The 13,215-nt window shown below is 40.1% G+C and overlaps 1 protein-coding gene across 1 annotated transcript in view; it reads left to right on the top strand.

The window, feature by feature from the left end:
* LOC129324436 (phosphoserine aminotransferase-like) overlaps nucleotides 1-13,215 on the top strand; it is a 29,718-nt gene that overhangs the window by 8,436 nt on the left and 8,067 nt on the right. Inside the window, exons 5-7 of the mRNA XM_054971695.1 lie at nucleotides 316-488; nucleotides 2,655-2,824; nucleotides 7,818-7,946. Coding sequence (XP_054827670.1) covers nucleotides 316-488; nucleotides 2,655-2,824; nucleotides 7,818-7,946 — 472 coding nt within the window. The remainder of the gene's footprint in view (nucleotides 1-315; nucleotides 489-2,654; nucleotides 2,825-7,817; nucleotides 7,947-13,215) is intronic.

Below are 13,215 nucleotides of genomic sequence, written 5' to 3'. Positions count from 1 at the left end.
GGGCATCATCTTCTTTTGGGGAGAGGATGACATCTGCCATGAAGTTAGCATCCTTTTTGGATAAACAGTGGCCCTTCATCCGTAAGGTAGCTAGTGAAGTCCAAAATAACTGGCATATACTCATTTGGTGAATAGGATGCTTTCTGTTAAAATAACAAAGAATGGATGATCAAGAATGGATGGCAAACTAATAGAAATATGTTGAGCAGAATCATAACTGGAAGTTCGCTGTTTAAATGAAAGCCATGTATCTTTGCAATTAGATGGCTGAGTTGAGAAATCGCCCTTTTTTCTTTGTCTTCTTACCTGATTCAGAAGTCCCTGACCCAAGCGCTTGGAACCTTAACCCAGACGCCTCTTATGTCTATTACTGTGCAAACGAGACTGTCCATGGTGTGGAGTTTGATTTTGTACCTGACGTGGGAAAGGCAGTCCTAGTTTGCGACATGTCCTCAAATTTCCTTTCCAGGCCAGTAGATGTCTCTAAGGTAAAGTTCCTACAGGGCTGATTCTGCAAGGTGTAACTTAGACCTAGGTTCAAGAAGGGATTTGTTGTGCTGGTAGATGGGATATATCTGTAAGCCTAGATTGCTTTTATATCACTATAATTATTATGACTTCCCTCAAAGAACCCTGGGAATGTTTTGTGAGCATTTTATGTTTGAAGCCCCAGCATTCTGGTCTTCTACTCTGTCATTTTTTATTCTTGCCTATATTTACATCTTGAGCCTTCTGGCAGGGACTTGATTTTTTCAAATTCTCTGTAGTGTTTGGTTAGTTTTAAGTGTATACAAATTAGCATGTTCTCCAGTTCCAAGGATTCACTGGGAACAGAGAACAACTGTTAACTGCAATTTAACTGTGTTGCATGGATATGCCATATAAGATTCATAGTTTGGGTTAAGGATTCCAACGTGGAGATGGCTTTGTGAGTTTTTTAAAATTACTTTATTACATATATGTTATAAGCCAACTAGTAGTCAGTTTCTTATATTAAGTCATTGTATTTACTTTTCTAGGCAAAAGGGTAAATTTGGCCCCTCGCTAATTCTTAATAGAATTCCCCTCCCCTGCCCAATCTCAATCTCACAACAGTTCTGTGAAGTTCTTTTTTTTAAAAAAATTTTTTTTTATTAGGTGAGTATAGTTTACATTTATTGATTACATTCCCATCTTATCTAATTTTATCTAACCCCCACCCTTTCCCCCCTCCTTATTGACTTTCAACAGCTTTCCAACCCTAAACCCCTCGTATTACTTAACAAACTTTATCTTACATATTTTACCATAAAAATCTATATCTAACTTTTCTTACTCTAAGCAAATTTAAAATTCCATTATATATACTATATACACTATATTAAATTTTCTATATATATACTGTATTAAATTTACTAATAATTCACTCGTACTTTCCATTAATTAACTATATATTCTACATACCATATACTTAACTATAATTTTAGCTTAGTGTAAAATACTTAAAATTGTTCTTAACGGTAAAGTCGCTTCTCTCTTCCACATAAAATGCTTCAATTTAGTAAGTCTCAAACTGCCACAATTCTCCTTTCACATCCCACTTTTTTTCCAAGAATTATTTTATTTTAGTTTCTGCAGTAAATTGTCCTGGATCAAGATCTTTGAGTTTTCTTGTCATTTTATCCATCTCTGCCATGTACAGCAATTTGTAAATCCAGTCTTCTACAGTTGGCACTTCTTGTACTTTCCATTTCTGCGCATACAAAAGTCTCACTGATGTAATCATATAAAATAGCAATGTTCTATACTGCATTGGAACATCTTCCATTCCCAAGTTTAGTAGCAACAATTCTGGGTTCTTATTTATTTGGATTTGTAAAATCTCCTTAATTACTTCAATTATATCTCCCCAGTATTGCTTAGCTACTTCACAAGTCCACCACATATGGTACAATGATCCTTCATGCTTCTTACATTTCCAGCATTTATCTGACATATTAATGTTTCCTAGCACGATTTTCTTTGGTGTTAGATACCATCTGTATATCATTTTATATACATTCTCTTTAATGTTCATGCAAGTTGAAATCCTCAATGTATTTTTCCACAAGTGCTCCCAGGCCTCCATTGATATCTCTTTATGAAAGTTTATTGCCCACTTCACCATCTGTACTTTCACTGTCTCATCCTCTGTATACCATTTTAGAAGAATTTTGTAAATTCTTGAAATTTCTTTCTTATCTTCTTGTAATATCGCTTCTTCTATTTCTGAATTTTCCATTCTTATTCCTCCTTTTAAACAGTCCGAATTGTAAAGATCTCTGATCTGTCTATATTGAAACCATCCATAACAAGGAGACAACTCTTCTTCTGACTTTATTTTTAATCTTGAATCTTGTATTTGTGTTATCTCCTTGTAAGTTAAACATTGCTGCTCGTTATCGACAGTTCTCGGATCTATTACTTCGTATGGTACCACCCATGAAAGAATTCCATCTTCCATATAAACCTTATATTTTTTCCAGATTGTGAAGAGGCTAGTTCTGTGGAGTTCTTGATGTCTGTTAGTCATGGTCTACTGAACATTTACATATGAAAGTACTTATATGTGGAATTTCTGCTTATAATGTATGCATTACTTGATATTTAATATTTTTCTCTTCTTTTTTTTAAAGTTTGGTGTAATTTTTGCTGGTGCCCAGAAGAATATAGGCACTGCTGGAGTCACAGCCGTAATAGTTCGGGAGGACTTACTTGGCTTTGCACTCAAAGAGTGCCCGATAGTGTTAGACTACAAAACACAGTCGGAGAATGCCTCATTATACAACACTCCTCCCTGCTTCAGGTAATTTGGAAAAATATGATATCCCGCTAGTTGTTTACATATTGTTTACTATGTAAAGCTGCTTGAGAAAATACGTATTTGCTTTCTGATAGGTCAGTAACGAGAAGGAAGACAATCTTCTGTGAGAGAATTTTTATAGCACAATCCTCTAATTTAAATAGCCTTTTGCATTGTGCTGTGTTGCCAGTGTCACAATGTAATGTTAGGCTGATCTAGTTGCATAATCAAATTCTTCTGGGTATAAAATGGCATGGTGGAAGTCTTTAGCGCACTAGAACTAATTTTCAACCCCAGTAAATGATACAGTATTGCTTCTCCTGGGTCAGTCTTCTGTGGATGATCTAAATTCAGGAGCTCATGCGAATAATTTTTTTTCTGTCTATGATTTCCACAATCCTTTCAATTCTTCCTTCATTCGTTTAGTGTTTAATCTCTCCAGATTGCGTTTTTCTGCTGTAGTCTTGGGAAATGGCGATGCTGCCCTTCTTAATAATTGTCTGACTTGAGGGTTTTTGAGAAAGGTAGACAATACATGCTGTATAATGGAATAAATAAAAATAAATAATTGCCAGTTCAGCATTGGGGTTATGAAAAAGGAATTCCCATAGAAGTTGTATTTGCAAACTTGATCCAAATTGCTGGCATTGGTGAAATTTTGCTTTGTCAAGTGGGTCATTAGTTCATGCATGTGCAAATATGTATGCAGCGACCTCTGAATTCTTATCCAAAAATTCAGAATTCTATAATACATTGAACTGAGTATGGCAATGAAGGTGAAAGCAGTTTGCACACCTGAAACCTTCCCAATTTTAAAACGTTTGCCATCGTTTTTGTGTGTGTGCTGGTGCCCATATTGAAGGACGTTTGTATCGATGTCTTAATATTAAGTTGTAAATGTGGGAGGATACCTTGGCCATTTCCAGATGGCTTACCTTCACCGGGGACATCGCGCCTCATTGCGGGGAAAATGCGAAATATCACGTTTCCTCGCGTGAGTTTTGCGCGATGTCGCGCAAAAGTCGCGCGAGGAAACGCGATATTTTGCATTTTCCCCGCAACGAGGCGCGATGTCCCGGGTGAAGGTAAGCCATCTGGAAACGGCCCTTGCCTTGCCTGTGACTTGATTTTAAAATTCTGCTTCTGTATTGCAAGAAATTGCCCCCCCCTGTTTCCCTCCTTTTCACTGCTTCTCTTTCTACTACGTTGCTGGCATCAACGGACTGGAAACCTGAACTGAATGTCCATGAGTGGCCTAGCGAAGCACTGAATTAAATTAGTGCAATGCTGATCGTTTTAACCTCTTGCCAAACGGAGCCCTGTCTTCCTGACATTAATCTCCTGAGTGGAGATTAATAGTGGTTTTTTTTACCCTGGGAGAAATCTCATTTTCTGGCTACAAGGATTTTTCTGATATTTCAATCTGTGACTAAAGCTGTCCTGTGGATGGCATGGAAACTTGCTGAATGGTTTTAAAGTGGGTCACTCCCTTCTTGCCCAGTTATTAAGCGGGTGCACTTTGCTAGACAGTAAAGACTTCCATATTTTAGTCTGATGCCAAATAGGGTGAGTTCTGAATCTGGCGTTAGTTTAGCTGGATGGGTTGGCAGGATTTTTTTTGGAAGGAGTTGTTGTTGCTATGGGTTTGCAAAGCAGAGAGAAGAGAGGGTGAATGAAGAACTGTACTTTAGTAAAGTAAAGCAAGATCTTCCTTGTACTACACATGTGACAGGTCATCATGATGAGCATCAGCAAAACAAGCCCGATCCTATAAATCTGTTGTAATGCTGCTCTACAAACAGTGGCTTACATTGTGGCACTGAAAGTGTCATCCCATCCCTAGAAACATTCAGATCTGTCCTATGTTGAGTTCTTCCACAACCGGCACAATAAACTCCTTATAAATAAAATGAAACTCCTAGGCTTAGGTTTCATTGGTGACTAGGCAGATGGGGCTGTTTATGGGGCTGATACTGAATAGTTGTCATCGACAGAGTACAAGTTGATACAGGTCTTTCCCATAAGGAGCTTTATAGTTTAACTTGTGGGACAAAGAAAACAACAGAAGGGAGAGAGGAAGGTGCAGATAAATAGTGGAAGAATATACTCATTCTATTTGCTTATGCCTAGACTCGGTTATAGTAGGAGAGGGGGGCAAAGGAGTCCTGAAAGGCTGCAAAGGAAATCCAGGTTTTCAGAAGGGATCTGAAGGAAGTGCGAGTCATGGCCACACTGAGTTAAATGGGAAAAACTTCCTGTTTGCCTTTTAAGTAGTATAGTCACTGGCCTGAGATGTGGGAAGTTCTTCCTTCAAATCTTGTTTCAGCCATAGATTTTCTAGGTAGCCTTGGCTAGCTACTGTCCCTGGGCTTCCCATATGCAGTACTGGAATATCAACAGGTTGTTGCAAGGATTACTGAGACTCAAAACACACGAGACAAAATACCTAGATTCAACTTGTGTTCTCTTACCTAAAGGTTTGCCGGGAAGTATAGGTGTCCTTGCAGCTTAAAGTTTAGCATTTACAGTGCAGGCGTCCTTGCAGCTAAAAGTTTAGCATTTACAGAGCAACGAGGAGGGAAGTGCAGGCGTGGGGCGCCTTTCCTCCCACTCTAAAGGTGCATCACGGCATTTTCCCTTCCGCTCACCCGGCCTGGCCCTGCAGAGCGACGCCTGGCTGCACCGGGAGACTTTAAGCTGCAAGGATGCCCGCACTTCCCTCTCTGCTCTGTAAATGCTAAACTTTAAGCTGCAAGGACGCCTACACTTCCCGACAAACCTTTAGGTAAGAGAACACGAGTTGAATCTAGGTATTTCATCTCGTGTGTTTCGACTGTGAGATACTGTATGAAAAGTCTTAAACATTATAACTTGGTTCAGATGCAGTGCCAAACCATAGTTGGGTACTACTTGAAAAATACTGAAAAGAACTTGAGGTTTGCTTGCCCAGTCCATCCCTCTTGCCTTCACATGCCATGAAATAATTAACCACTGTTTGGTTTTAATTATGAGTAAGATCTGATCTGTGCTTGCAAATAAGCATTGCGTGCTAGTTTACAGAAAGAAACCATAGTTTTCAAGTTTGTAATGTAATTGCAATCTATGGCTTGTGGACACTTGCAGTGTATGCTGGGACAAGGATCACATAAATGAATTTTAAATTTCTCCCAAGACTATAATTTAGTAATCACATACAGGTCTGGGATTGTGACCTTAGGTCTGATGATATGGCTCTGAAAAAAAGTCTAAACTTTAATAATGTAAAGAGATTAGAATGAAAAATGGAACACTTGCATTTGCATTTGAGAGAAATTCTAAGCGTAACTTATTTTTGAAACACTCCTTTGGAGAGTCTAATGGTGGGGCTAATGAAAGCTGACCTATTGGAAGGGTGCCACTTAAAAAAACCTTGCTGGCTATGTATTATGCCAAGTGGCATCCGTGGGAACTGTCTGTGCTCTGTTAAGCAGAGTTCTGCAGTTAAAATCACAAAAAAGTGAGCAATGGATGTTTGCGTTTTCATTCAATAACTGGTTAGTTCATAAGCGCATGAAAGCAACTGGACTCTTGGTGTGTTTGCTTTTTTAAAACTTTGGTTTGAAAAGTAAGCTACGAAGGAACTATCTAGTTACTAGAAAAAAAAGATCAAGTAAAAATTTATGTTTTGATTGAAATGCATTTGTGGTGAAAATGTTTGTGTTCATGCAATGAAGAGACCAGTGTAGACAATATCTTTGTGGCGTGTTTCAGTTGCTATTCAAGGCAAGATTCATTAATGTCACCTGATCATTCAAAGCTTGGCACTTTGATTTAGAGATGGACAAACATTCCCTGTTTTGTCTCTCTTTGTATTTGTTTTTGTCAGGAGGTAAATTCTCTACTTCTTGCTGTTTTGTAGATTTAACTGCATTGTGTATGCATGTTGTGTGTATCCAAGTCGTGCTTTTTATGTGCTATTTTTGTACTGTATTTATAAAAATAGTATATGTATTTATATGTCTATGGATTGTGCCAATGTATTGATGCACAAATGTGTTTTATGGGGAAATTTGGTGTGAGGAAAGAAAAAAATGGCACAAATATAAAGAATCACAAATTCAATTCACACATGGGAGAAATGAAACTGAAAGAGAATTTTTCTTGTTGAAACATCAGGAATGTTTGAAATCATCCCTTCTCTTTCTAAAGTCTAAGTCTTAATTTCTGCAAATCAGTACAGTTGAAGAAGTTTATACTGAATATTTTATCCTATTTAAATCTGTATCTTATATGCAGCCTTACATTTGTTGTAAACAAATTTTAAAAATTCACACAGAAAGTTATCCTGCATTGCCTGAGAAATTTCACTTTTCTATTAAAGGATGCTTTGCCTATTATTATTTATTAGTAGGATTTTGAGTCCAATGGCATTTTAGAGACCAACAAAATTTTTCAAAGGTATAAGCTTTGAGATACAATGTTCCCTTCTTCAGACAGAGCTTTGACTCTCAAAAGCTTATACATTAAAAATCTTGTTGGTCTCTAAGGTGCCACTGGACTCAAATTCTGCTGTCCTACTGGAAACCAAAATGGCTACCTACCTGAAATTATTATTTATTAAGTACTCTTTGAGGGGGCACTTCATCCAAGGACCTCATCATTCTCCCTCCTGCATTTTATCATCTCAACAATCCTGTGAGGTGGGTGAGGCTGAGAGAGTGTGATAGGCTCAAGGTCACCAAGAGAGCTTTATGGCAAAATGGAGATTGGAGCTCTTCCAGACCCTAGCCTGACACTCTAACCACTCTACTATTGCGAGTAGATTGTGTGTGTGTGTTTCTAAAAGAGATAATGAGGCTTCTGCCTTGGAAACTGATGACTTCTCCCTTTGCTTCTGTGGTAGTTGTTGGATCTAATGTAAGCTAAACCATGTCTTCCTGTTTTATTGAAACATCATCAAAATGAATGGATGATAGTTTATTTCAAGTAACGGGTGCCTCCTCTGGTTTGATCCTAGTGTCTACATCATGGGTTTGGTCCTGGAGTGGATAAAAAACAATGGAGGAGTTGTGGCTATGGACAAACTTAGCCAAATTAAATCCCAAATGATTTATGACATCATTGACAATTCCAATGGATTCTATGTGTAAGTTGTTCTCATTTTTTTCATTACATGATTTTTATCGTACCGCAAAGTGGCTTACTGTAAGATATAGATCACTGCCTGCATGTCCTTCATTTCGTGAAGTGGTAGGACTAAACCTTATAAAACTGCTGCTGAAACATATCCAAATGTTAGAATTGTGAGCAGCAGGCAAAAAAGCGAATGATCTCAAGGGCGACCTAAGATTGCTCTTCTGTGATAAGTATGCATGGAAGAACATGACTGGCTAGCAACAGTAAGACAATGATTTGTCTGTGCAGACTTGTTCTGATATGGACATGAAGAAATACTCTGGAAAACATGCCTTAAATTTTAGCTGAAGTACATGTTAGAAAGAGGTAATGAAAAGCAGGGCTTTTTTTCAGCAGGAACACGGTGGAACAGAGTTCCGGCTCCTCTTGAAAATAGTCACATGGCCGGTGGCCCCGCCCCCTGATCTCCAAACAGAGGGGAGTGTAGATTGCCCTCTGCACTGTGCAGATGGCGCAGCGCAGAGGGCAATTTAAACTCCCCTCTGTCTGGAGATCAGGGGCGGGGCCACCGGCCATGTGACCATTTTTGCCAAGGACAATTTAAACTTTAAAAAACTCCCCTCTTGTTCCAGCTGCCCCAAAGTGACATCATTGTGCGGTCCTGAGTTCCACCACCTCTTTTCCCAGAAAAAAAGCCCTGATGAAGAGTCTTGCCGGTGGCTAGATTTTTTTAAAAAATCTTCACGTTGAATAATTAGGAGCTGATATCTTTTAAAACATGCCAGACTTCTGTACAATACGAGAAAGTGGTCTGGGATTGACCAGGGAAAGTAAAAATGGGGCAAAAAGGCAACAAAGCTGTAGGCAAACTTGCAGAAATTCAGACTAGAGTTAACAAGCTATCTTAACACATAATAATAAATTGAATGTTATTACTATAATTTCCTTTGTCCGATGTTACTCACTCTGTGAAATTTAGCTTTGGGGGGGATATTGGAAAACAGTCCACATCCACGAGGTACTTGCTTGTGTTTTCATTGTGGATCAAAAGTGGAACTTGACTCAGATAAAATCATGAATCAGAACTAGCTTTGTTTTTATTTTTAAGTATATTTAGGCAGTGGGATTTTATTTGATTGATTAGATTAGCGTGTTACTTGTTAGTGACTCCAGAAGAGAGCTATCTGCATGTTTCGTAAACTTCATTTCTTTTAGATCTTTAACCCTTACCAGAGCCCTCCTCTGCATTACTTCTGTACCATAGTCATTCCCTCCCCCAGTTCTTGCCTTCACCTATGCTGGTGATCAGGTGCATGCCTTCATTTAATTTCTGTGCTCAGGGCATCATACAGATTTATCTTCCCCGCCACTTTATCCTCACAACAAAATGTTTGAGGCAGTTTAGGCCGAGAGAGAGATGGGGAGGGAGGAAACAAGGTGGGGGGGGGTTGTCACAGGTTCCACTGAGATCTTCTGAGCAGTGATGTTAACCAGGTTAACCAAATTGGGACCAACTCAGATAAAAGGCACTCCTTTTATGGTATTTTGCCACTTCTGAATGTACACAGGAAATGGCTTGTGTGAAGGCGTCAAGTCTGGGTCACTCTGCATGACAAAAGCTAGCACATCAGGAGGAAGGTTTCCTTCTTGATGTGCTAGCTTTTATCATGCAGAGAGCTTCAGGGGTGCTTTCAAAGAAAAGTTAACTTCATGTTCATTCCAAGGTCTGATGAGAATTGAATCATACAGAAAAAAAAACACATTTTGAATGGTCTGTAGATTGTAATATTTGCACCTTCATCTTGCATATAACATCTAGTCATCAGGTATTTGGAGATTAAAGCCTAGAGGAGCATTCTTTCCAGATACCTAATTCAGTTTTTGCCTCTAGCAAATTTAGAAATTTAAAATGAAAGTGGTGGTCATTACTGCAGTGAAATTACAGTACTGCTGAGCTGTGTATCTACCTTATCAGTAAGTACTGCTACAGTTTGCAGCTTAGGTGGCAATGTCTGTGTCGTGCTTTTGACTGAAGGCAAAGTCTTATCTGAAGTAGGGCTGTTTACCTGGGAAATGCCACCGAGGCAAGGAAATGCTTCACTGGACAGACCAAAATGTAACATGCCTTTTAAAGCACTGGGAACTGTCTATGTCCTGCCTTGCAAGATTTTCTGAACCTTCCCTTCCACTTCCATTTCCTGTCTGTATTATATGGCAGTATGAACAATTGCTATGGCAGTAATGTCTTATGCATGTTAATTTGAAGGGTATCAGACTCTAGCCCTGACAAAACGTTGTGGAAATTTTCAAACAAGTAAGGTTATTTGAAAAAAAGTGATCAGTTTTAGGATCTGACCGTTTTGTGAACAGAACACTTGTTCTGATATGGACCTGTTTTGACCAGGACTGACATGGACTGTGAGCGGAACCACAAGTGACGCCTGACACAGGTTGGACACTTGTCAGCTTCCCTCAAGTTTTGATGGGAAATGTAGGCGTCCTGGTCTTGCAGCTTGGCTCTCCGACTGCTGTCCAATGGACTTTTCAACTGTCACTTGTCCAACATTCCACCAAGCTGCCTACATTTCCTGCCAAAACTTGAGGGAAGCTGGCAAGTGTCCAACCTGTGTCAGGCGTCACTTGTGGTTCCGCTCTGTATAACCAATACCTGTTCTCTGTGCCTGTGGTTATAGACAGCAATTGTTTGTTGTTGCATGAGTTGTTGAGAGCATTGTGGTAAAGAGTAGGAGTTGCTTCTCATATTTATCTGCAAGCTTACATATGGGCCGTCGTCACACGGCCATAAATTTAGTGCCAAACTAGCGCCAACTCCCACTGAATGCTCACCTTATTCCCGCTCTCTTGCGGTTTTGCCGTTTCCCCCAATTCACGCTTTGTGACTCTTTATGTCGTCTTTATCCACTTCCATGTGAATGCCCTGGATCGACTATGAATGCTTTGCAACACCAAAACGCTCGCTCTCCCCAATCATCTGTCTCACGTGACACTGATTCTCCTGCCCTACACTCCCACAAGCCCCAGCGGGACCCGCAATTAAGCCTCAAAGTAATTTTTTTTTAAAAAAACGTCAGCCTTATAGTGCTATAGCACTATTCTGCCATGGGCGGGAAACCTCTGCTACCTATCACGGTTGACTTTTGGGTTGGCCTAGCACAACACTGGTATAATAGAAGAGTGATATAGCACAAATATGCAAAAAAAAATTTTTTTAAAGGGGCGGGATTTTTTGGTCCCCGTTTCCAGAGGCACTTTGACAGACTGTCGAATTGCGCTTTTCCTTTTTAATGTGACTGATTGGAAGCGCAAGCAGTCGTCAAAAGATGGGAGAATCTGTTCTAATAATGATAACAGAAGAAACTATTTCTAGTGACGAAATAAGTCTAGTGACGAAATAAGGGCCCGTGTGACGACGGCCATGGTGAAACAATCTTATCCTTCCACTGTGTCATCAGATGTGGCTAAACGGGCCAGCTGGCATTAACTTGACTGCTGCCTTTTTGTCTAGTTGATGGGGTCAAGTAGGGCAATTTACTGGCCTCTAGCCTAACTATTACCTGTTCTGCTGTGATTCCTCAGAGCAATTTTTTAAAATAAAAAAATGCACATCTGAATATACAGTACCTGCTTTACTGGACATATGAAGTCGCAGTTTAAGGACAAATCATTTTCCTGCAGAACTTTGCAATTTGTATGGAAAAACAACAGCTTTCTGACATAACACCTACAGAACTGCAAAAGATGGCGCTCCTAGGAACAGCGTACATATTATGCCGATATCTGTTTGATACTTAGGTCTCTGGTGGAAACCTGTATCAGCTTAGCAAGGCCAGTCAATAACATGTGACCTCTGCTTATTGTTGATTGTGTTTTGGATCATTCGAATAATAACAACATTCGATTTATATACCGCCCTTCAAGATGACTTGGCACCCACTCAGAGTGGTTTACAAAGTATGTTATCATTGTCCCCACAACAACAATCACCCTGTGAGGTGAGTGGGGCTGAGAGAGCTCCTAGAAGCTGTGATTGACCCAAGGTCACCCAGCTGGCTATACGTGGAGGAGTGGGGAATCAAACCTGGTACTTGGGCTCTCCTGCACACCCTGTCGCTTAGAGCAGAACCACAAGTGACAAAAGGCACAGATTGGACACTTGTCAGCTCCCCTCAAGTTTTGATGGGAAATGTAGGCAGGTTGGCGGAATGTTGGACAAGTGACAGTTGAAAAGTCCATTGGACAGCAGTTGGAGAGCCAAGCTGCAGGACCAGGACACCTACATTTCCCATCAACACTTGAGGGAAGCTGACAAGTGTCCAATCTGTGCCTTTTGTCACTTGTGGTTCTGCTCTAGATTCTCTCATGAGTCATCTGCAAAATATCCACGTGACGCTTTTTTTTTCTTTGCAGAAGGGAGGAGTTAATGGTTAAAAGCTATGTCTTCATGAGGAAGAATTGCTATTGATCGGAGTGGGGCTAGATTACACCACTCCGCTACCCTCCTTCAAATCTGCAAGATTTGCAGATCTGTTGGTTTGCTTTAGGTTTCGTTAATGGTCAACATTGGTTAATGTTCCCTTCCTTTCTGTGTTCTGAGGCTAATAACCTTTTGGAACTGAAAGTTAGTGAAAATGGCAGTTTTTTTAAAAACTAATTTTGAACCTCTCCTGGAACAATTTGTATTGGCCTCTATGTTGCTTTTACAATGTTTGTTTGTTTATGTATTTTATTTAATTTCTAGTCCGCCTTTTTCCAGGCTAGGGAGAGGGTGTAGAAAGCATTTTTTGTGGCTGCCTTAACTGGTTTTTCTAGAAATAGTACTGGTTCTAGTACAATCTCCAGGCTCTTAACTGAGAGCGGAACCACAAGTGACGCCTGACACAGGTTGGACACTTGTCAGCTTCCCTCAAGTTTTGGCGGGAAATGTAGGCAGCTTGGCGGAATGTTGGACAAGTGACAATTGAAAAGTCCATTGGACAGCAGTCGGAGAGCCAAGCTGCAAGACCAGGACGCCTACATTTCCCATCAAAACTTGAGGGAAGCTGACTAGTGTCCAACCTGTGTCAGGCGTCACTTGTGGTTCCGCTCTGAGTCTGCAAGGGTCAGACGAATTCCATCGAAAGTGGGGAGGACAATGTCCTTCAGAATCTCTGCTTTCTCAACAAGCATCACTTCCATCCTGTCTGGGTACAGTTTCAAATGTTTTCAGCCATTTCACCACGGCTGTCAGGCAGCAACCCATGATTTCTACTGAATCTTGT

Source organism: Eublepharis macularius, chromosome 2, assembly GCF_028583425.1.
Source record: "Eublepharis macularius isolate TG4126 chromosome 2, MPM_Emac_v1.0, whole genome shotgun sequence".
In the NCBI taxonomy this organism is placed as follows: Eukaryota; Metazoa; Chordata; class Lepidosauria; order Squamata; family Eublepharidae; genus Eublepharis; species Eublepharis macularius.
Note: the sequence above shows the minus strand (reverse complement) of the source record. Positions and strands in the feature narration are given on the sequence as shown.